The 24,257-nt window shown below is 39.2% G+C and overlaps 1 protein-coding gene across 1 annotated transcript in view; it reads right to left on the bottom strand.

Annotated features, from left to right (window-relative positions):
• The window catches only part of LOC109913631, a 136,211-nt gene that overhangs the window by 7,395 nt on the left and 104,559 nt on the right, over positions 1-24,257 (bottom strand). The window contains exon 8 of the mRNA XM_048603504.1: positions 14,830-17,280. Within this exon, the coding sequence (XP_048459461.1) occupies positions 14,830-17,280 (2,451 nt within the window). The remainder of the gene's footprint in view (positions 1-14,829; positions 17,281-24,257) is intronic.

The raw sequence follows: 24,257 nt of genomic DNA, 5'->3' as shown, positions 1-24,257 counted from the left end.
GCAGGAGTAGGCAATTCAGCCCCACGAGCCTGCCCCACCATTTAATACTCGGGGAGGTGGAACCTTCAAGCCTGAAAGGTTGCATTTAGTCAGAACTGGGATAAATATTCTCGGGCGGGATTTTGGTAGTTGCGTTGGTGAGATTTTAAACTAGTATGGCAGAGATTGCGAACCAAAGTGGATCATATTAAGATCAGGAAATTGGAGGTCGAGCATCAGTTGCTGATGTAATCAGGGACTTGGAAAAGCAAAAGAAGTGAGGAATGAAAAGCGTCCAGCAAAGACAATTGAGGAGTTTGAGCTATTTATAATTCAATGAAAGGAGTACTACAAACAACGCAGATGAATTAAGGGCACAGATAAGTACATGGCAGCACGATGTCGTTGCTGTAATGGAAACCTGACTGAGGGAGGGACAAAATTGACTGTTTAATATCGCTGGATATAGAGTTTTCAGGCAGGATAGAGTGGGCTACTAAAAAGATGCCGGGGGTGGGGGGTAGTAGTATTGGTCAAAGAATCAATTCCAGTTGTGAGAAGGGATGATATCCTAAACGGGTAAGGGTGGCCACCTTACTAGGAGTATACTACAGACGCCGAAATAGTGAGATAAGTATACAAGAACGTATATGCCCACAGGTTGCTGCCTGTAGGAATAAAAGGACAATAATAGTTGGAGAATTTAACTATCCCAATATCAACTGGCTTTCAAACAACTTAAGGGGAACTGAGGGGAAAATATTCTGGATTCAGTTCTGGGAATGAAGATGAAACGATCTGATAACCATCTGATTTGTCCATAATTGGATCAAAGCTAAATCCTTCTCACATTTTATCAGAAGTGTGATCACTGAACGAATAGTTTACTTCACTGTATAGGCCTTCGTCTATATCCACTGCAGTTACTTTCATAATCAACTTATCTGTGCATGCAGTTACAATGCGATAGATGTTTTGTTCACAAACAGGGGTATCGTCATTCGCATTACTTTTCGTAGTTTTAATTTGCACAGTTCCTTCCATCAAATATCATTAATGTTAGTTCAAGATTTGGTTCTTGTTCTCTGTTTAAGTGTCGTGGTAGCACTAGATCTGGGATTCCAGCTTACCCGTCGTCTGACTGTGATCTCAAAAGGCAATATCCGTTTGGATTCAGTTGATAAGAGCGACAGTACTGCTTCCAGAGTCCACATGAGCAGCATTCTGAAGTGGAATAGCCATTCAAAGTGGTGTCAGTCCTGAAATTTCCAGGTTAACTTCCTTTCTTTTGAAAAACTGCTACATTCTCTTTTATGTCGAGAATGTGTCCTTCAACAAAATGTATTTTAATTGGATTCTCCATCACCAACTGTTACGTTAGAATGCAACTATGGTCTTATCCAAAAAGCTTCTCTCTGTCAACTTCCTTTTTTCTGTATAAGCACAATTCCAGTTCTTAAATTTACAGAAAATTGCTGTCCTTCTTTTCAAATGCAATCCAAAACCTGTTTTCAGGATATTGTTTAATATCTAAGCTGAAGTATTCGGCGATATTCCCAACAAAGCAGTACTTCTTCAGGAACTGTGTAGCAAATGTTTACATATAACGGATTGGTGAGATACAAGAGAATCAGGTAAAGAACGGGCCACTTCTATACTCTGATATTCTGCAAAAATGGCAAATCTGGATCAAAGTACTTTAAACATAACTGTCTGCTTCTTCAATTAATTTTATTTTCCTTATTATCAGGCAGGAAAGTTGACCCTTTACTACCTTTGTTTCCCAGATTTTGGAATCAACTTTTTTTTTCAGCTACTGTCGTTTATCTCTGCTAGAATCGTTAATATTCTGGAAATAAATCGCCTTTGATTTTTCCCAACACATCCTGAGATATGAATTGAGAGTGAGGAAAGATGAATGCTCCACGTTTCTTCAATATTTCACAGATTTTTGTGGAGGGGATTGGTGCTAGATCGTCAGCCATATTTTCTCATCTCATTGGTAGACAGTAACACAAAGAAACTCGGCCAATAATAAACAGTTAGTGTTCCTAAAGCAATAGCACCTCTACAGAAGACCAAAAGTCCTATTACGTGCTTTTAAAGTTGTGCAACTACAATTGACATTTCTGTGCAATGTTTGCTATATCATTAAAACGTTGTCTCCCTTTCCGTGGAGGTAAATTAAGGTTATGTTTTACCAGCCTGAAGACCAGTTCTAAGACTTATACTATTCATCATTGCTTGAATATGTCAATAAACGTAGTCTAATTATAACAAGATACTGTCTACATTGGTTGTGCTCTTGCTCAACACATCTGTTAAATACCCACAAAATTTAATATTCTAAATGCAACAGCGGACACACAAATCTTCAAATGTATTATATTTCTCAACCCTGATCAACTGTTTTGCCATTTTATGTAGTGTCACAAACTGAAAACAAACATTCTCAGTAAGAAAAATAAAACAAGCTTTCACTCGACCGTGCTCACAATAACTGCTGCATCTGACTCCAAAGATTGAAATGAATGTGCTATCACTTTCAGGGGTCAAGTATAGATGGACAACAATTACTGCCCAAATTCATATGGCACAAAATCACTGTAGACTGTACTTTGACACATGTCGTGTGAATCAGACAACTTTTAGCATAGGAAATGGTGGTACAGTTGAAATAATTCTGAAATAATAATCGATAGATCCAGACCAATTTTCCTGCACCATTGGCTCAAATCCCAGCACAGCAACTGGTGTAATTTAACTTCAATTTATAAATATTGAAGAGAAATCTCATCTCAGTAATTGTGGCCATGAAAGTTATAACCGCTTGTCATAGAACCTCGTGCAAAAACAAAGCTGGCAATGGGAATTTCAACACCTATAGATTAAAGTGGCAAGTAGCATAAACAAATCCTGGAATCAACCAGGATCAAATTAAAGAACATTTTAAAAAAGATAACATTTAAAGCTCTCCATCTACTTGCATGCAGCATTCACTATAAGAAAGGAGATTTTATGGCGGAAGGAAAAATGCATACTTTTTTCTGCCATTATTGTGACGTGTCTGCAAATTGGCGAAGACTTGAAATTCGAGATTAATGGATATTCGACATTCAGGAAGTAAGGCATAAAGCAAACTATTGCACAGATGGCTGTTGAGAACGTTTAGGATGACATTATTGGTGAGAGAAGGTTCTCAATGAGAACAATGAGATGTTCTGAAGAAGAGTCATAAGACCATAAGGCCATAAGACCATATGCCATAGGAGCAGAAATTAAGCCATTCGGCCCATAAAGTCTGCTCCGCCATTCAATCATGACTGATAGGTTCTGCGACCTCATTCTCCCCCTTTCTCTCCGTAACCCTTGATCCCCTTGATAATCAAGAACGTTTCTATGAAGTGAACTCCATAGATTCACCACTCTCTGGCTGAAGACGTTTCTCCTTATCTCCGTTCTAAAAGGTCTTACCTTTACTCTAAGGCTGTGCCTTCGGGTCCTAGTCTCTCCTACCAATGGAAGCATCTTCCCAACATCCACTCTGTCCAAGCCATTCAGTATTCTGTAAGTTTCAATTAGATACACCCCCACCTCATCCTTCTAAACTCCAATGAGTATAATCCTAGAGTCCTCAAACATTCCTCATATGTTAAGCTTTCCATTCCTGGGACCATTCTCACGAACCTCCTCTGAATCCGCTTCTGGGCCAATACATCCTTCCTGAGATATGGGGCCCAAAACTGCACACAATACTCCAAATGTGGCCTGACCAGAGCCTTATAAAGCCTCAGGAGTACATTCCTGCTTTTATATTCAATTCCTCTCAAGATAAATGCCAACATTACGTTTGCCTTCCTGACTACTGACTCAACCTGCAAGTTTACCTTGAGAGAATCCTGGACTAGAACTCCCAAATCTCTTTGCACTACAGACTTCTGAATTTTCTCCCCATTTAGAAAATAGTCCATGCTTTTTATTCTTCTTACTAAAGTGAATGACCTCACACTTGCCCACGTTGTACTCCATCTGCCACTTCTTTGCCCACTCTCCCAATCTGTTCAAATCTTTCTACAGCCTCGCCCACCTCCTCAGTACTACCTGTCCCTCCAGCTATCTTTGTATCGTCTGCAAACTTAGTTCCTTCATCTGGATCATTAATGCATAAAGTGAAAAGTTGTGGTCCCAACACTGACTCTTGCAGAACACCACTTGGCACCGGCTGCCATCCTGAGAAAGACCCTTTTATCCCCACTCTCTGCTTTCTGCCAGACAACTGATCTTCTATCCATGCTAGCACCTTGCATCTAACACCAGGGGCCCTTATCTTTCTCAGCAGCGTCCTGTGCAGCACCTTGTTAAAGGCTTTCTTGAAGCCCAGGTAGATAACATCCATTGGCTCTCCTTGGCCTATCCTGTTCATTACTTCCTCAAAGAATTCTAGCAAATTTTTCATGCATGACTTCCCCTTGATGAAACCATGCTGACTTTGCCCTACTTTACCTTACACTTCCAAATATTCAGAAATCTCATTCTTTACAATAGACTCCAAAATCTTACCCATGGCCATTATGCTAATCAGCCTGTAATTTTCCGTCTTTTTGCCTTACTCCCTTTTTTAACAGGGATGTCACGTTAGCGATTTTCCTGTCCTGTGGGACCCTCCCTGACTCTAGCGATTCCTGAAAGATCACCATTAACGCTTACACTATCTCTTCAGCTATCTCCTTTAGAACTCTGGGGTGTAATCCGTCTGGTCCAGGTGATTTGTCCACCTTCAAGTTAATCAGTTTTACTAGCACCTTTTCCTTGGTGATGGCCATCATACTCAGCTCTGCCCGTTGACTCTCTTGAATTTTTGGGAGATTACTGGTGTCTTCCACCGTGAAGACTGACGTGAAGTAATTATTCAGTTCCTCAGTCATTTCCTTGTTCCCTACTACTATCTCTCCACCGTAATTTTCCAGTGGCCCAATGTCCAGTTTTGCCTCCCTTTTGCCCTTTACATATCTAAAGAAAGTCTTACTGTCTTCATTTATATTACTGGATAACTTACCCTCATATTTAATCTTCTCCGTCCTTATTTCTTTTCTTGTTTCCCTCTGTTGGTCTTTGTAAGCTTCCCAGTCCTCTGGTTTTTCACTGCCCTTCGCCACATTATATGCTTTCTCTTTTGCTTTTATGCTATCCCTGACTTCCTAGTCAACCATGGTTTCCTTATCGTCCTTGTACCATGCTTCGTTTCCTAGGGATGAATTTTTGCTGCATCTCCTGAATTACTCCCAGAAACTCCTGCCATTGCTGTTTCACTGTCTCTCCAGCTAGACTCCTCTTCCAGTCAATTTTAGTTTATTCGTTCATCAGATGAGGGCGTCACTGGCTAGGTAGCATTTATTGCCCATTCCTAATTGCGCTGAGGGTTGTTCAGATTCAACCACATTGCTGTGGGTCTGGAGTCACATGTAGGCCAGACCAGGTAAGGATGGTAGATTTCCTTCCCTCAAGGATATTAATGAACCAGTTGGGGTTTTCCTGACAATTGACAATGGATTCATGGTCATCATTAGATTGTTAATTCCAGATATTGAATTCAAATTCCACCATCTGCCATGGCAGGATTTGAACCCAGGTCCCCAGAACATTAACTGGGTCTCTGGATTAACAGCCCAGCGATAATACCACTAGGGCATCGCCTCCCCTTGTGCCCAGCTCCTCCCACATACCTCTGTTGCCTTTATTCAGCTGTAATACCGTTACCACTGATTCTATCTTCTCCCTCTCAAATTACAGAGCAAATTCTGACATCTTATGATCACTGCCTCCTAAGGGCTTATTTACCTTAAGCTTCCTCATAATGGACTTGAAAGGTAAATTGTGTTTCTCCCTTCACAGATGCTGCCAGAATTGCTGAGTTCATCTAGCGTTCTCTTAGACTGTTTCAAATTTCCAGCATCCACAGTATTTAATTTTTATTATGTTACGATGTGGAATGTGCTTGCATATAGCTAAAAAACAGTGAATGCATGAAACATGGGTAAGAGTGGATTAGAGGACACCACACAGTAACCGAATTAGGACTTAAAACATTGCAGGTAACATATGCATGCAATAATCATGAGAGCCCTCAATCTACACAGAGATTGCGTAGATGCATTGAACACCATTGGAGGAAGATTTTCTGAATTCTGAAAAAAAAATGCAGCTTGATCTGAAAATAGGGTATTAAATGCAATAAAAAAGCATAATATTAAGGATGATTGTAAGGAGCAAGTTTGTTGTGCAGGGTTAGAAAATAATATTAAAAGATTTAGCGGCTGCTAGGCAATGAAGAGTATATAAATAGTTAAATGTACATTTGAAATACATCTTACTTTAAGGAAAAATACAACAAGACACGCGACAGAGCCATGCATAAGAAGTGATGCTGAAAATAGTATTTTGTCAAATGAGGAACTTATTAAATGGCAGATAGATTATAAGACTGAGTATTTGGAGAATTTTCAAATTCAAAAAAGGAGGATGAAACAATTGATGTTGAAAATGGCAACTGAATATAAGTAAAAAATAGAAGCTAACGTGAGAAAGAATTTTAAAGCCTTCTGCAAGTATGTTAATGTGAAAATTTAAACAAAGACAAATGTGGGTCTATGACAGAGAATGACTGGAACACCCCTGTTAATAGTAGAAAAACGGCAATGACGCTATCTAAATTCTTTGTATCTCTTTTCACAGAGAAAAACACAAAATTTCAATCAATTAATTAACAACCTACTCTTTACTAAGGAACGAAAACAGAAATAACTTATTATATTAAGAAAAAGAAAATTGGAGCAACTAACCAGACAAAAGTTGGCAGATCTCCAAGACCTGATAACTACTGCTGCAGATTACTTAAAGAGAGGGTTACCGATATCATTGATGCATTACTGATTATCTTTTATAATTCTATTAAGTCTGCAAGGATGTCTGCAAGGATGTTTGCAATTTGAAAGTTGTAAATGCAACCCCTCTGTATCAGAAAGAAGAGAAAGACAACAAAAAGGAACGTCAGACCTGTTTGCCTGATATATGTATTAGGGAATAGACTAGAATCAATTAGAAAGGCGATAATCCTTGGATGTTCATAAAATAATTATCTGATTGTAAAAAGTAATTGTAGATTATGAAGGAGATTTATGTTTGTCAATTTTGGAAGCGTTTTGAGAATATTAGCAGCAAATTGTCAAGAGGAAACAGTGATTATGTTGTTATGGATATAAGAAATGTTTTGGTAAAGTTCCACGTAACAGGGTGACCAAATAAAATTGATATGCATTGGACTGGAGTAATACACCCTGTTTGAGTATCTGGAGAAATATGCTGCTTAGATTGGAGCATGCCAAAAGCTCAGAAGTGAGGATGTTTGCTGATGATTCCACAACGTTCAGCACCATTCATAAATCCTCAGATACTTAAGCAGTCAATATTCAATCCAACAAGAATTGGACAATATCCAGATTTGGGCTGAAAAGCAGCAATACAAATGTTAGGCAATGACCATCTCCAATAAGATACAATGTAACCACTGCCTCTTGACATTCAATGTATTTCCATCATGAAATCTCCCACTATCAATATCCTAAGGGTTACCATTGACTGGAAATTATTGTTCCTCCCTTCTCTCTGACACAGATGCTTCCTTCCCAGTTTCAAGCACCATTGCAGACTTAATAGGCTTTGAAAGATGATCACGAATGCAAAAAAGTACCTTGATTATCCTCTTTTTCAAGAAATTCTAAGTGCATTTTTGCTGAGTTTGCAGATAAGACAGAGATAAGGAGTGTTGAGGAAACGTGGACGCTGCAGAAGGATTTAGAAAGACGAGGAGACTGAGCAAAGAGGGGTAAGACACAATACAATATGAAAAATGTTGAGGCACTTCGGTAGGTTGAATAGAGGCACAGATTATTTTATGAACTAAGAAACGGCTGTGCATCTGGAACACAAAGGGACTTGAGAGTCCTAGTTCAGGATTGTGTTAAGATTATCAAAGAGGTTCAGTTGGAGAAGGACGTGCTGGCTTTGGAGGGGTCCAGTGGAGGTTTACAAGAATGATGCCGGTGATAAATGAACTGTTACTTGAGCAGAAATTTAGAACTCTGGCTCTGTAGTCAATTGAATTCAGAAGGATGAGATCGGATCTGATTGAAACTTACTGAATACTGACAGACCTGGACACAGTGAACACGGAGGAGATGTTTCCATTAGTAGGATATACAAGAAGCAGTGGAACAGCCTGAAAGTGAAGGGATGACTCTTCAGAACTGAGATGAGGAGTAATGTCATCAGCCATAGGATGGTAGATTAGTGGAATTCATTTCCACAGAGGGCTGTGGGGGCCACAGTATTAAGTGCATTTAAGAAAGAGATAGATAGGTTGATGGTTGGTAAGGGGATCGAAGGATAGAGAGAGAAAGAGCAAGAATGGGGATGGGAAATTATCATCCATGTTCGAATTATGGAACAGACTTGATGGACCAAATGGCCTAAATCAGTTCTTATAATTTAAAGTCTACATTCAACTGGTCTCACTATATAAATGCCTTGGCGTCAGGAGCCAGTCACAACTAGGAATACTGTGTTGAATAACTCATCTCTTGACTCTGAAAAGCTTTTCCACCGTCTATAATACTTAAGTCAGGAATGTGATGGAATACTCCCCACTTGCCTCGATGGATGCAGTTTCAATAGTCAAGAAGTTTGATCCCATCCACCACAAAGCCGTCTGCTTGATTGGCACCATATTCACAATCATCCACTGCCCCCACAACGGTCAGTGTCAACAGTGTGTACTGATTGCAAGATATACTACAGAAATTCACCAAACATCCTTAGACAAATAAAACTCCATGGCCATTTCCACCTGGAAGGACAAGCGCAGCAGACAAATGGAAACACCACCTAAAGGTTTCATCCAAGGTAAATAGACTACAGCTCACCAGTGCTTTGTCAATAGCAACTGCTGATGGACAATAAATGCTGGCAAGCCAGCTACGCCCATGCCCCACTAGTGAATATAAAACTTGCAAACCATAGAGTAGGAATAACTTGGAAATTCTCAGGTTGACAGGTTCTGGCCATTGGCGTACTGCAAGGGTCACTGCTTCTGTCTCAGTTGCTCATAATTTATATGAATGGTTAAGACAGGGGTATCAATTGTTATGTTTCCAGATTTGATGCAAATACAAAGATTGAAAAGTACTTTAGTTGTTAGGAAGAATTAAACAGCCTTCAGGCTAACTTACAGATGCTGGTGGAATAAATTGTAGAAATGTTTGAGGTTGTAAAATTTGATTGGAGGGTTGAAGATAAAGAGTATTTCTTACAAAGCATGAAATTGGAAAGTTTTGATGTCCAAAGATTTTCCTCTGTTCTCAACTAGTCCCCATATGATGGATACATTTATTTTTTTCCGTACACTTCTTTCAAGTTATGTTGTCTCAAAAACTATACCTTTTCAGACCAATATTCATTGTCTTGTAAATTTCTTCCTTGCTATAATTTTAATTAAATAGTAATATAATAGGTTTGCCTGTTAAATATATTACGTAATATAACGTGTTGAAATAACAGACTTATTTTAAGTCCAATTAATTTATTCGGCAGGATTGTTCTGTTATACTTTGTTGGATCATTCAATGTTAACAATTACTTACATCACCATAATTAGTTGTGTCAAGTGCTCACTACGAGGCTATGGTCAGCAAAATGCATATACTTAATGATACAGACCACCATGGCACTTAGAAAAATTAATACAAAAGATTCAAAATTGTTCTCACTTCAATTATTGTACTGTTTGAATTTTTCAAGCTGCTAACGAATGGACTATTATAGTTTATCGTACTTGTAGTTGGTCCTTGAATTTATACAGAATCTCTCCATTAGCTTTGCCTTTTACTGAACTGTCTGCTAATTAACTTTAGTTAATAAAGGCTGAATTATCCCTCCATGCACGTTGTTACATTTCACTTGTATTTTGGGCCCAAATAGTTAATAGGTATGTACCCAAAATATATTTAGTTGTGTGCTTCTCACCTCGTGAACTGGGTGTCTGCTGGTAGAAACTGATGGTTTTCCATCTTTTACCGTAACACATGTGCCAGTCTTGAGGCCAGTCATGGATGCAGCAGAACCACGTAACTTTGGAAACATTACGTCATTCACAACTGGATCATAGGGAAACTGTTGAGGGAGTCTTTCATTTTCATAGGCCTGGGTATAAGTAGATGGTATCTGCAGGTTTAAGCTCGCCTTTTGAATTGCTTGGTGAGAGTTCCTTTCAGAAAAGCATGACGTATCACAACGGCAAAAAACGTTTCTACGTCTGTGCAGCTTAATAACGAGAAAAGCAATAGCTAGAAGTAAAACAATTGATGTTGCGCCAAATAATATCATCAGGTAAAATTTGATGTCAGAGTTCCATGACACGGGGGTTCCCGGAATTCCAATTCTTGATTCCTTTTCTTTTCCATCATCCTGCACCGATACATGAATAGTGACCGACGATGAAAGGGATGGGGTTCCATTATCGCTTACCAAAATTACAACTTTTCTGCGGATTGTATCTTTGAGTGTAAAATGGCGAATAATCCATATTTCTCCCGTTTCCTGAGCAACAGTAAACAGACTTTTATCATTGGACTGATGAAGGTCATATGAAAGCTGCGCATTCATACCAGAATCAGCATCCGTAGCTGTCACCTTTGTCACCAAATATCCTGGTTCGGCCGAACTCGGTATTGTTTCCTCTACTCTGGATCCTTTGATTGCCAAAGGGGACACGATCACAGGGGCATTGTCATTCTGATCTACGACGATCACATTGACAGTTACATTACTGCTGAGTGGAGGGGACCCAGCATCTGTCACTTTAACGTGGATTTCAAAACTTTTTAACTGTTCAAAATCAAAGGATTGATGAGCATACAACACACCATTGACAGCGTTTATTGAGACGAACGTAGATGCAGGAAAACCATTTATCACGTTATCCAAAATCGCATATGAAAGTTCGGCATTCTGATCGAAATCTGGATCAAAGGCTGACACAGAACCAATTGAACCGCCGACAGCATTGTTTTCTGCTATATGCATGGTGTAGGAAGGCTGCGTGAATTGTGGCACATTGTCATTGATATCTGTGACTTGAACTTGTATTGTTTCTGTGGCCGAGAGTTGGGGGGACCCATGATCCGTACATATAATTGTAATGCTGTACTCTGGTACATCTTCTCGATCTATATCACCATTTGTCACTAAAGTATAGTAATTATTATAAGAAGTGATTAGCTTAAACGGTAGAGTTAGGGGGCTTCTGCAAGAAACCTCTGCTGTGTTCTTAGAATCTCGGTCTACAATTCTGAGAACAGCTATGACGGTGTCTGGTGAAACGTTTTCTGAGATCGTGCTCGACGTAGTGGTTAATATTATTTCTGGAGCATTGTCGTTGATATCAGTAACTATCACCAAAACGTTGCAGTATACTGCCACCGAATGTGGGCCTCTGTCTTTAGCTTGTACTGAAATCTGATAACGATCTGACTCTTCAAAGTCCAGGATTCCACTCACGCTGATTTCTCCGGTGGTCGCATCTAACCTAAAGGCCTTACGTATTTTATCAGGAGTGTGATCACTGAAAGAATAGGTTACTTCGCCGTTGAGGCCTTCATCCACATCCACGGCAGTTACTTTCACAATCAGTGAATCTTTGGGTGTATTTTCTGCAATCGTAACTTGGTAACTGTTTCGTTCGCACACAGGGGCGTTGTCGTTTCCATCAACTACAACAATTTTAATTTGTGTGGTTCCAAATTTCTTCGGGTGCCCTCCATCAAACGCCGTTAACGTTAATCCAAAATTCGGTTCTAGTTCTCTGTCTAAATGTCGCTGCAGCATCAGTTCTGGGATACCAGCATCGCCGCCGTCTCGTTGTGATTTCAATGTGAAGTACTGGTTTGAGCTCAGTTGATAGGCGCGAACACTATTTGTTCCAGCATCCGCATCAAAGGCACTCTGCAGTGGAAAGGTTGTTCCAAGTGGCGTCAATTCTGACATTTCCAGGGTAACTTCGTGTCTCTGGAAAACTGGTGCATTATCGTTTATGTCGAGAATGTCAACTTCAATGCGATATATTTTAAGTGGATTCTCGATCACCGCCTGTAACATTAGAATGCAACTGTAACCCTGTTCACATAACTGCTCTCTGTCTATTTTTTCCCTGATATGCAAAATTCCAGTTTCTAAATTCACGGTTAAGCATTGTCCTTTGTTTTCAGATGCAATCCGAAACCGGCGCTCGGACAGTTGTTTAACGTCTAAACCGAGGTCTTCAGCAACATTCCCAACAAAGGCACCAAGCTCCAATTCTTCAGGAATTGAGTAACGAATGTTCCCAAAAACCGAAACGGTGTGGTACACCAGAATCAGGCAAAGACCGGGCCACAGCGATATTCGGCTCTTCAGCGAAAAGGCCATTCTCGATCAAGGCATTGCGTGTGATTGTCTGTTGTGATTCTTGTGATTCTCTGATAAATTTTACGCTCCTGTTGTAACAAAGAGAATAAAAATACTCACTAGCTTACGTTTCCCGAGTTTAGAAATAATCGATCATTTTTCGTTCGGATCCAATAGTTCTTTGTCAAATTCGCCAAGAATACTTCTAAAAATCCCAATGGATGTTCTGCGACTAATCGTTAGATGTGAATTGAGCGCACGGAGAGACCAGTGTTCTTCATTTCCTCGATACTGCTCAGTATTTGCTGCTGGGGGAGTGGTGCTGGATCCTCAGCCACATTTCCTCACCTCATTGGTAAACAGCGACACAAAGAGACTCGGCCAATAATAACAGTTAGTACTCTTAAAGCAATAGTGCCTCCGCAAAAGCACAGAAGAACTGCTTTGTGAATTTAATGTTGTGCAACTTCAATTGATCTTTCTGGCAATAGTTATCATAAGATTCATATGATGTCTCCATTTCCTTGTAAGCTAGTTAACGTCAGGCATTACAGATTTCAAGACGATTCATTAAAGCAATATTATTTATTCCAGCTTGGATATGCAAGCAAAACTAATCTAATTAATAAGACTGTATATTCATATTAGTCACATGGTTGCTCGAGTCATCCATTTATCAAGTACAAAGGTTCATATTTTACCATCAGTGTGTGTTCGCAAAGTTATTAAAATAATGAACTCTTTAGCTCTGACTGCCTGCTTTGATGGATTTATGTAAAGTTTTGTCGACGTATTTCTAGGAAATGCAACTATTTTGGCAGTTTGTATTTTCAGTAACTGTGCCTTCAAGCTTTAATAAATTGGTAAAGTGTCATTTGCATGGTACAAAGAGAAATGGACAAATTGTGTTACCTCGTTGATATGGTACATGATTGTTGAAGTCTTTACTGCAGTCCAGTCAACTGAATAATTTCATTTGAGCTTTTCCTGCAGCATTCAGAACAAAATGAAGTAGAAATGGCGAAAATATTCACTGACATATAATGTAAAAATACAGGGTAATGTTGTGATCACACCATGGCTGCTGGTGGGATTTAAACTCAATTAATACATGTTGAAGTGGCCATGACAACTATCAATTCATGATGGGGAGTGGGGGAAGGAGGTGGGGAAGAAACACTTAATTCAGTCGCACTCTTTAAGAAAAGAAGCCTGCCATTCTTGTCTAGTTTGACCTATATATGACATCAGAGCCACATTGATGTGCCTATCACCAAAGAGGACTTGCAAACCATTCAGAGACCTTTCAAGAGAAATTAAGAAAGGGGAACAAATTCTGGTCTTATCGATGATACCTACATACCGTGAAATGATGTTGATACAATAAAATTTTGAATGGTGACCAACTCTAGGAATGGTTTTATAGCTTAATTCATTTTCAATACCACTCCACCACAGGTATCTGCTACATGTATCAGATTGAAGAGGTTATCTTTATTAAATATGCCACTGAAATGTGTTTATACATATATTGATATCTTAAAACTGAGAATAATTGATTTCTGTTCACATTTGTGTATGAATAGAAATTAAATGACCTCTGCTCTTTGTGATCTTTATAAATGACTTGGATGAGGAGGTGGAAGGGTTGGTTAGTAAGTTTGCCGATGACACGATGGTTGGTGGAGTTGTAGACAGCGTGGAGGGCTGTTGTAGGTTGCAACGGGACACTGACAGGATGCAGAGTTGGGCAAAGAAGCGGCAGATGGAATTCAACCCAGAAAAGTGTGAAGCGATTAATTTTGGAAGGTCTAATTTGAATGCAGAATACAAGGTTACTAGCAGGATTCTCGGCAGTGTGGAGGAACAGAGGGATCTTGGGGTCCACGTCCATAGATACCTCAAAGTTTCTACCCAAATTGATAGGGTTGTAAAGAAGGTGTATGGTCTGTTTTCTTTCATTGGCAGGGGAATTGAGTTTAAGAGCCGTGAGGTTATGCTGCAGCTCTGTAAAACTCTGGTTAGACCACACTTGGAATATTGTGTTCTGTTCTGGTCACCTCATTGTAGGAAAGATGTGGAAGCTTTAGAGAGGTTGCAGAGGAGATTTACCAGGATGCTGCCTGGACTGGAGGGCTGGTCTTATGAGGAAAGGTTGAGGGAGCTAGGGTTCTTTTCATTGGAACAAAGAAGGATGAGAGGTGACTTGATAGAGGTGTACAAGATGATGAGAGGCATAGATAGAGTGGATACTTTACATAATAACAGCCGTTTTCCCTCCACGTTATATTCGTAATTCCCGTCAATATTTTATCCTTAAAAAACCCAAAACACATTTAGGAAAACACTTCTCACCTCGTAATCTGTTGCCCTATTTGTAGAGATTAATGCCTTTTCATGTTTTTCAGCGACACATGTCCCTGTCTTGAGCTCAATCATTGATGCAGCTGAGTCGTGTAACTTAAGGAACAGTAAATCATTCATAACGGTTTCATAGCGAATTTTTTGTGTAAGATTCTCGTTTTCATAAGCCTCTGTACACTTGGGCGCTATCTGCAGATTAACGCTTGCCTTTTCAATTCCTTGGAGAGAATTCCTCTGGGAGAAACATAACGTATTCCAACAGCAACAACCTTCGTTCGCCTCATATCTACTACTGCACACTTTAAAACCGAGAAATACAATAGCCAGGAACAAAACAAATGAGGTTGTGCCAAATAAAATCATCAGGTAAAGGTTGAACTCAGACTTCCATCGTCCAGTGGTCTCCAACATTTCAGTGTTTGATGCATTTTCTGTTTTATCCTCTACATGCACATTAATAGTAACTGTCGATGAAAGGGATGGCGTGCCGTTGTCCCGCACCAAAATTACAACTCTTATGTGGATTGAATCTTTGCGTGTGAAGTGGCGAATAGTCCATAGTTCGCCTGTTTCCTGAGCCACAGTGAAAAGGCTTTCGTCACTAGGCTGATGAATTTCATAAGAAATTTTGGCATTCATACCAGAATCAGCATCTATGGCTGTCACCTTTGTTACTAAGTAACCGGGATCGACGGATCTGGGTATTGTTTCCTCTACTGCAGATCCTATCATTGGCAAAGGCGACAGAATGACAGGGGCATTGTCATTCTGATCCATGACGATCACCTTGACAGTTACAGTACTGCTGAGTGGAAGTGACCCAGCATCCGTCACTTTCACACGGACTTCAAAACTTGTTATTTGTTCAAAGTCAAACGATTGGCGAGCAAACATCATGCCATTGACAGTGTTTATTGAGACGAACGTGGAAACAGGCAAACTTTGTATCAGGCTATCCAAAATCGAATATGAAAGTTCGGCATTTTGATTGGAATCTGGATCAACAGCTGATACAGAACCAATTGAAGCACCAATAACATTGTTTTCTGCTATGTGCATGGTGAAGGAACGCTGCGTAAAACGTGGCGCATTGTCATTTATATCTGAAACTTGAACTCGGATGGTTTCTGTGGTCAAGAGTGGAGGGAACCCATTATCAGTGCATGTAATTGTAATATTGTACTCTGGTATAACTTCTCGATCTATATCACCATCTGTTACTAATGTGTAGTAATTATTAAATGAAGTGATTAGCTTAAAAGGGACAGTTCGCGAGATTCTGCAAGAAGCCTCTGCTGTATTCTTAAAATCTCGGTCTACAATTCGGAGAACAGCTATGACAGTGTCCTGTGAAACGTTTTCTGCGACCGTGTTCGACGTAATGGTAAATAGCACTTCTGGGGAATTGTCGTTACTATCAGTAACCATTACCAAAACGTTACAATGCACTTCCAGCGGATGTGAGCCTTTGTCCTTTGCTGGTACTGAAATCTGGTAACGATCTGATTCTTCGAAGTCCAACGTGCCGTTAACTCTGATTTCACCAGTAATTGAGTCTAAGCTAAATACTTCACGTAATTTGTCAGGGGTGTGATCACTGAATGAATAGATTACATCACCGTTCAGACCTTCGTCCGTATCCGCGGCAGTTACCTTCACAATCAATGTATCTGTGGGTGCATTTTCTGAAATCGTAATTTGATAAATGTCTTGACCGCAAACCGGGGCATTGTCGTTCGCATCAACTACATTAATTTTAATATGCATGGTTCCGAATTTCTTCGGGTTCCCTCCATCAAATGCCGTTACTGTTAATCCAAAATTCGATTCTTTTTCTCGGTCCAAATATCGCTGCAGCACCAGTTCTGGGATGCCATTTTGCCCACCATCTGGCTGTGTTTTCAATGTGAAATACTGGTTTGGACTCAGTTGGTAGGAATGAACACAATTTGTTCCAGCATCCGGATCAACCGCACTCTGGAGTGGAAAGGCTGTTCCAAGTGCTGTCATTTCTGATATTTCCAGGTTAACTTCCTGTCTCTGGAAAACTGGCGCATTATCATTTATGTCGAGAACGTCAACTTCAATGCGGTATATTCTAAGTGGATTCTCTATCACCGCTTGTAACATTAGAATGCAACTGAGGCTTTGTTCACATAACTTCTCTCTGTCTATTGTTTCCTGGATATGCAAATTTCCAGTTTCTAAATTCACGGTTAAGTATTGTCCTTCGTTTTCAGAAGCAATCCGAAACCTGCGCTCTGACATCTGCGTAACCTCTAAACCGAGGTCTTCAGCGATATTCCCAACAACGGTATCAATCTCTAATTCTTCAGGAATTGAGTAGCGAATATTTCCAAAAACCGGATCGGTGAGATACACAAGACTCAAATAAATACATGACCACTGTGATACTCGGCAGTTACGCATAAAGGCCATTGTCGATTAAAGAATTGCAGATAAAACAAGGATTCTCAGATACATTTTACGCTCCTATTGCAACGAAACGACTACAATCTTTCATTACCTCATGTTTCCTGATTTTAGAAATAAATGTTCTTTTTTTAGTAGAGATCCAAGAGTTTTTTTTAAATCAAATTTGCGATGATTGTTTGTACAAATCCCCACAGGTTTGCTGCGACTAATTCTTAAATGTGAATCGGGCGAGTGGAGAGAGGAATCTTCCCCGTTTCCTCGATACTGGTCAGCATACGTTGCAGGGCTGGAGGGGGTGGGACGTGAAGATGGATCCTCAGCAACATTTTCTCACCTCATTGGTAGACAGCGACACAAACAGACTCGGCCAATAATAACAGCTCGAACTCTTAAAGCGATAGTGTCTCTCAGAAACCGATGGAACTGCTTTGTGCATTTAATGTTGTGCAACTTCAATTGACATTTCTGGCAAAACTTATTACATTAGTCTCATGACTTTCCGTGATGCTACTGCCGTGTTATCTGTTTAGTAGGATACTGTAAGGATCTCACCACCATTCGTTAGAGTAATTTTGCTCATTCCAGCTTCGATGTATGATCAAAAAATCTAATAAATAAGACTTCATTCACATAGCTATTCACATTGTTATCCAAATCAATTATTCAAGTACAAATACTGATATTTTACCGTCAAGGTATATTTGAAAAGTAACTAAAATAATGAACTTCTCAGCTCTCATTATCTGCTTTGACATACTTACATAAATTGTCATAGATGTACCTTTAAAATAAATGATATTTTTGCCAATTCATACTGATAATAACCGCTTCTTCAGACTTTACAGACAGATAAAAATGGCCGCCACTTTCATGGTGCAGGTGGAGATGCATTAAAATGTTGCCCAATATATGTTCAATATCAATCCACTTTAGGCATCTGCTATATGTATAACATTGAAGAGTGTACCTTGTCAACCATGCCAATGAAAGGTGTTTATCCATGTATTCATAATTTAAAACGAAGGATAGTTGGTTTCTTTTCACAATTGTGTATGAATATAAATGCAGCAATGATGAGATACTTTGTTTCTTAACGCTGATTAAGGGATGAATATGGCCAGGATACTGAGAATAGTCGCCTTTTCTCTTCTTCAAAATAATGCCATGGACCTTTTCAAGTCAAGTTAGCAGGAAGGTGGCACATTGCATGAAAGGAAAAAGCATCTTCAATAGTGCAGCACTCCTTAAGGATTTCACTGAGCTGTCACTGTAAGCATTTGCGCTCAAGTCCCTGCCTCTCACTTGTACTGGAGACTATTTGATTCAGCAATAGGATTTGCACGGCAGACAGTATTCGCTGTAGCTTCTTCCATTGTTTACCATGAAAGCTGTTATTTAGGGATAGGTAAAACATTTTCACTTAGCTCGCAGCAGCCATGAGTTGTGAAAAAAAAGAAATCATAGAAACCCTACATTTGCAGAAAGAGGCTATTTGGCAAATCAAGTCTGCACCGATCCTCAAAGAGCTTCCCAGACTGGCCCACGACCCGCCCCCACCCCGCCCTATCTCCCTTATTCTGTATTTACCATGGCTAAACCACCTAACCTACACATCTCTGGGTGTGATGGGGCATTTTTAGCATGACCAATCCACCCAACCTGCACATCATTAAACATGATCCTCCTCCAATATTGCTTCTGCACATGCTACTTGTAGAAACTATAGTTTCTCCCAGTTCACACAAGATTTTGCAAGGTTATGTTTGAAGAGTTCTCTCCTTATTAATTGAACCCATTTGATTGCTTTAACAGCAAGCTTGTGCTGACTGGACTTTCACGTTCTTGTACCAGCTGACATTGTATACGATTCATCTGACCATAACAGTGAACCTCTCCTTTCTGAAAACAACAGCAGGCACCACGCTTAAAAAAAAACTCTGTTGCAGGCATACTCATCCTGTAATGATGTAAAAAAGAGACCTACCACTCTCCCCAAAAATACCAAATATTTTGCCCAAATTCATCAGACATGTGCCTTGCTAATTATGTTAATATATTTGGAATTAGGTTTCTCTCATTGCACAAACTCGTGAACAAGCTATTGGGAGACATTCTCTACAGTCGTAACAATGGTACTTTCGAAGACACACATCTTATGCAATTCAGTTGAAAACTGTTAAATGTCCATTCAAAGTTTCCTTAAAACGACCTCTAGCGCGATTTTTTTGGAAACATTTCCGACTTCTTCATCCTCGTTTCTGCCTTAATTTCCTTCTTCAGATCTTTAAGCAATTTTTTCTACTTGAAATGATAAATATAACTACATAAATGTAAAAGCCATGTTGCTATGGGATGCATGAAATGAAGAAAAAAGACAGTCTGTTTCATCAATAAAAAGGGACACATTTCATGATTGCAATTTATGCCGATAATTTACCATATTATCACATCGTTAACAATCGTTAGAAATGCTTAATTATTATCAGTATTATGCGAAAACCCGATAAACATCCAACAATATAATCTAAGAAAAGGCATAATCTGAAAGTATAAAATATTAGTTGCCATTTAGGGTTTTTTGAATTGCCTGAATATAGTTTTTTTTATTTGAACAAATATTACTTAGATTATTCATCATAATTCAGAATTTCTCATTTCACCTTCTCTCATAACTTGTTTTTCAATTCCGTCACCAATTTGGAACAGTTATCTCAAATTAAAGCTGAAGTTGACTTCCCACTACATATATTTTAACTGTTAACTGAAGAACAATGCTCCACTTTACAGTAAATTGCGAACATAATATTTCATGGCTCCTTACAAACATTTAATTCGTTAGTTGAATCGTATGGTGTCACTGTCAACGCCAATATTTTCTGTGTGATTTTACTTACCCATGTAAACATGGTTCTGTGGGGGTTTCTTGATCTGAATCAATCTCTGCGCAGTCGTTATTGCCATAGTTTGCATAGGAAATCCAAGGATTTTGACCCATTTGCCAAGAAGAAGCCATTGTGTCTATTTTTTTTTAACTTATCATGCTGCGTAACGTGAAATACAACTTCTGGATGACTGTGCGCTCACGCACCTGCTGCCCTTATTCATCTCTGCCACTGTGTTTCCATGTTTAAAAGTTGCTGTATATGAAGCTTTGGTAAATTTGGAGATAGTCCAGATTGCAACCATGAAAGTGTAAAAAGTAATGAAAATGTAAAGTAGCGGTTTCAGTTTCATTCTCGTGAGCTATTCAGCTGCGTCCAGCGTCTTGAGTGTAATTGTGCACAAACCAGCAAGCACACATCGTCGGTGTACATCTAACTTTTGGCCTCTAGGTGGTACCGATACTTTCTGGAGTAATAAATTGAGGTTCGTAGAGCAGAGAAAAAGCGTGCTGACACAGTGATTGTGATTGTCATTTGCAAAACAAGACGTTTGGAAACATAGGCAATATGCTGATGTAGGAAATCTGAACATTATTGGTCCCAGAACATTTTTCTGAACAAATTGCAGAAACATATTGGTGCTGGAAGGATTAGTTTCCAAAACTACAACTATTAAACCAAGCAGTACAATGATTTCAGACAATGTGGAACATTTCCTACTACTTTTATTGAATTGAACATCTGGAGATCTTTGATTCTGTACACCAACCAATGTTGTTTCAGAGTCAATGAAAGACGCTGTCAACTAAGCTCTGCAATCAAGATCGTTGATATAAGATTAGGAAGGCTTTATTGTGGAATTAGCTAATTCAAAACTAAACGAAAAAAGTTAGTGAGCAAATTATTGCTCACGAATTCACTCTTGTGAACAATGTCATCATTTTAAGACATGTTGCTTGAATATGGACTTATGGGCGTGAGAACATGATGTTTCGATTGCATTTATCTTGCTTTTTGTGGGCAAGTTAAAAGCTGTCAAACTTGCATTTTCTTGCTTAATTGTCTTCCTGTAATCACATTGTATCAGATTTATCAGGTCAGCAGTGCGGACTTTTACTGAATACGCACAGATGTCAGTTAATCATTTACACAACTACTTAAATAACAAAGAGCTCATTTGTTATGTGCACGACCTAGATTTTTTAAAAAAAAGTAATATGGTATATCTTCCATAGCACATTAGGGTCAGGCAATGATAGTATGTGAACATAGAAACAACAGTAGGATGTTCAGCCCGTTGAGCCTGCATTACCATTTAATAAGACCATACTTTATCAAAGATTTGCATCCTGTTTACCCTCATTAAGCCCATAACCTTTATGCCATTAGTAATCAAAGATGTATCCACTTTTACTTTAAACGTATCGACAGAATGACAATCACAACCATTTGAGGGAGAATGGTCGAAATATCAACTACCTCTGAGGAAAGATTTTCTACGCATCTCGATCCTAAATGTCACCCCTTAATTTTAAGCTGCGCCATATGCTTCTAGACTTCTCAACGAATATCTCATTTCCATCTACCCTATCTACCACTTTCATTTGTTTTCTGATTTCAATGGATTCACCTGTCTTTACTGAAATCGTTACAGAATACAGGCCCTGTTTACGCACACTCTTCAAAGGACTGTCGTGCCATTAGTGAAACAAATCTGATGAAACTGAATTGCACTTCCTCGATACAAACATCTTTCCTAAAATAAGAACTAAACACAAGACTAGGCATTTGAATGGCTCAAGCTTGTTCTGCCATTCGATATGATCATGGCTGATCTCATGTTGGCCTCAACTCCAACTTCCTGCCCACTCTCTGTAACCCTTCAAACCATTACAAACTAAAAATATGTCTATCTGCTACTTACATTTACTGTCCTGGCATCTATCATTCTCTGGAGTAACGAATTCCACAGATTGAACACACTTTGTGAGATATGATTTCTCATCATGAGATAGCAAGAACTGCAGATGCTGAAGTCAAAGATAACAAAATGTGGAGCTGGAGAACACAGCAGGCCAGGTAGCAACAGAGGAATAGGAACACTGACGTTTCGGTCTGAAGAAAGGTCCCAACCCAACACGGCAGCTTTCCTGTTCCTCTGATGCTGCCTGGCCTGCTGTGTTCCGCCAGCTCCACAATTTGCTATCCATGATTTCTCATCATCTTTGTTTTAAATCTGGCATCCGTTATCTTGAAACTATGAACTCTCATTTTATGTTGCCTGACTAGAGGAAGCATCATTTCTTCGTCTACAATGTCAATACCCTTTACTATCTGAAATATCCCAATTAGATCGCCTCCCATTCTGCTATACCCAATAATATATCGGCTTAAGCTGCTCAATTTACTTCATAAGACAAACTCCTCACCTCGGAAATGGAACTGCATCTGTCATTCAATAAGGAGCCAAAACTGTGAACAACGCTCCACGGGCAGTCTCATTAATGTCCTGGAGAGTTGCGGTAACATTTTCTCACGTTTATTCTCTACTCCTTTCGCAAAAATGCCAAAGATCAAGTGGTTTTACTTATTATTTGCTGTATCTGCATATTAGTTTTCTGAAATTCATGCACGAGGTCATCATGATCCCTTCTCACTGAAATATTGTGAAGTTTCTCCTCACTTACATAACAAGCTGCCTTTCTTTTTTACCCATTAAAATTAATAATCTGACACTTATCCTTATAAAACACTATTTTCCAATTTTTGGCTCATTTACCGAAATTATCCATTTCAATTTATAATTTTCTCATTTCTGCATTGGAACTGACATTTCCACCTATTTTGGAGTCAGCTGCAAATTTGGCTTTCGGGCGTCCTGTCCTACTTTCAAGTCATGAATATATATTTTTAAATAGTAAGGGTCGGAGGATGGAACTCTGTGGTACTTCTGCACTCAAATATTTTAGCAATAAGGGCTACAATTCTATTAGCCTTCCTTAAAGATTATTGCAACTGTGTGTTACCTTTCAGTGGATGATTTACAAGGTACTCAAGTTCCTTTGCGTATTTATACTTTCCAGCCCCTCAGCATTTCGGAAATATTCTCCACATCTGTTCTTCCTCCCAAATGTAGAGGTGCCTGTGTTAGACTAGGGTGGACAAATTCAGAAGTCAGATGACACCAGGTTACTGTCTAAAAGGTTTATTTGAATTCACAAGCTGCTCCTTCATCAGGTGAATTGGACAGAAGTGCACGGACACAGAACATATAGGCGGAGAGATAATAACAAGATAATTCCGGGTAATTAAGACTATGAAAAGGTAAGTACAAATAGTGTGAGTGGAGTGAACAGGCTGACTAACGAGTCTTTGCAGGTGATCAAAAGTGTCAAATGGTATGATTGAAGTGTCAACAGCTGAATAAGAAGTGAAGGGATGGCCTTTGAACCGATTAATTAAGGTAGAGAGTTAATTAGACAAAACAAACTTCTGTGACATCTGAATTCCTCTCAAAGTGAATGGCCGCAGATTTTTCCACATTCTATCCTATCTGCCGTGTTCTTATCCAGTCATTAATTCTGACCAAGTCCTCCCGAGTAGTTTTATATTTACGTGAAATCACTTAATTCTGCTCATCTTGCATCATCTTCAAATTTGGTAAGATTACAGTCAATGACTACGACCAAACCATTAAGCTATATTACAAACTTCTGCAGTTAAAGTGCTATTCCTTGTCAGTAGTCAGTTGGTCAACACAAGAATGTCTTATGCATTGCAACTTGCTGATTCTTTTTTCTTAATGTCTGTTAGCTAATACATACTACTTCCTGTATTAATGTGTTGGTTTTGCACACCAACTTTCTCTGGATCACCTTATCAAAAAGCCTCTGAAAGTATAAATATTCCACATTCATCATTCCACATTCCCTTATCAATTCTGTTAGTAATATCCTAAAACAAAACTCAACAAGCTTGTCAAACACAACTTTCCATTTGCAAATCCATGCTCATTATGCCCAATCAGTTTATCTTTATTTTTATATTCAGCTATCGATTCCTGACGTCCTTTATGATGTACGAACATTTTACCTACTACTG

The sequence above is a fragment of the Rhincodon typus genome, chromosome 12 (assembly GCF_021869965.1).
Source record: "Rhincodon typus isolate 14 chromosome 12, sRhiTyp1.1, whole genome shotgun sequence".
Taxonomy (NCBI): Eukaryota; Metazoa; Chordata; class Chondrichthyes; order Orectolobiformes; family Rhincodontidae; genus Rhincodon; species Rhincodon typus.
This window is presented reverse-complemented; position numbering and strand designations above follow the sequence as displayed.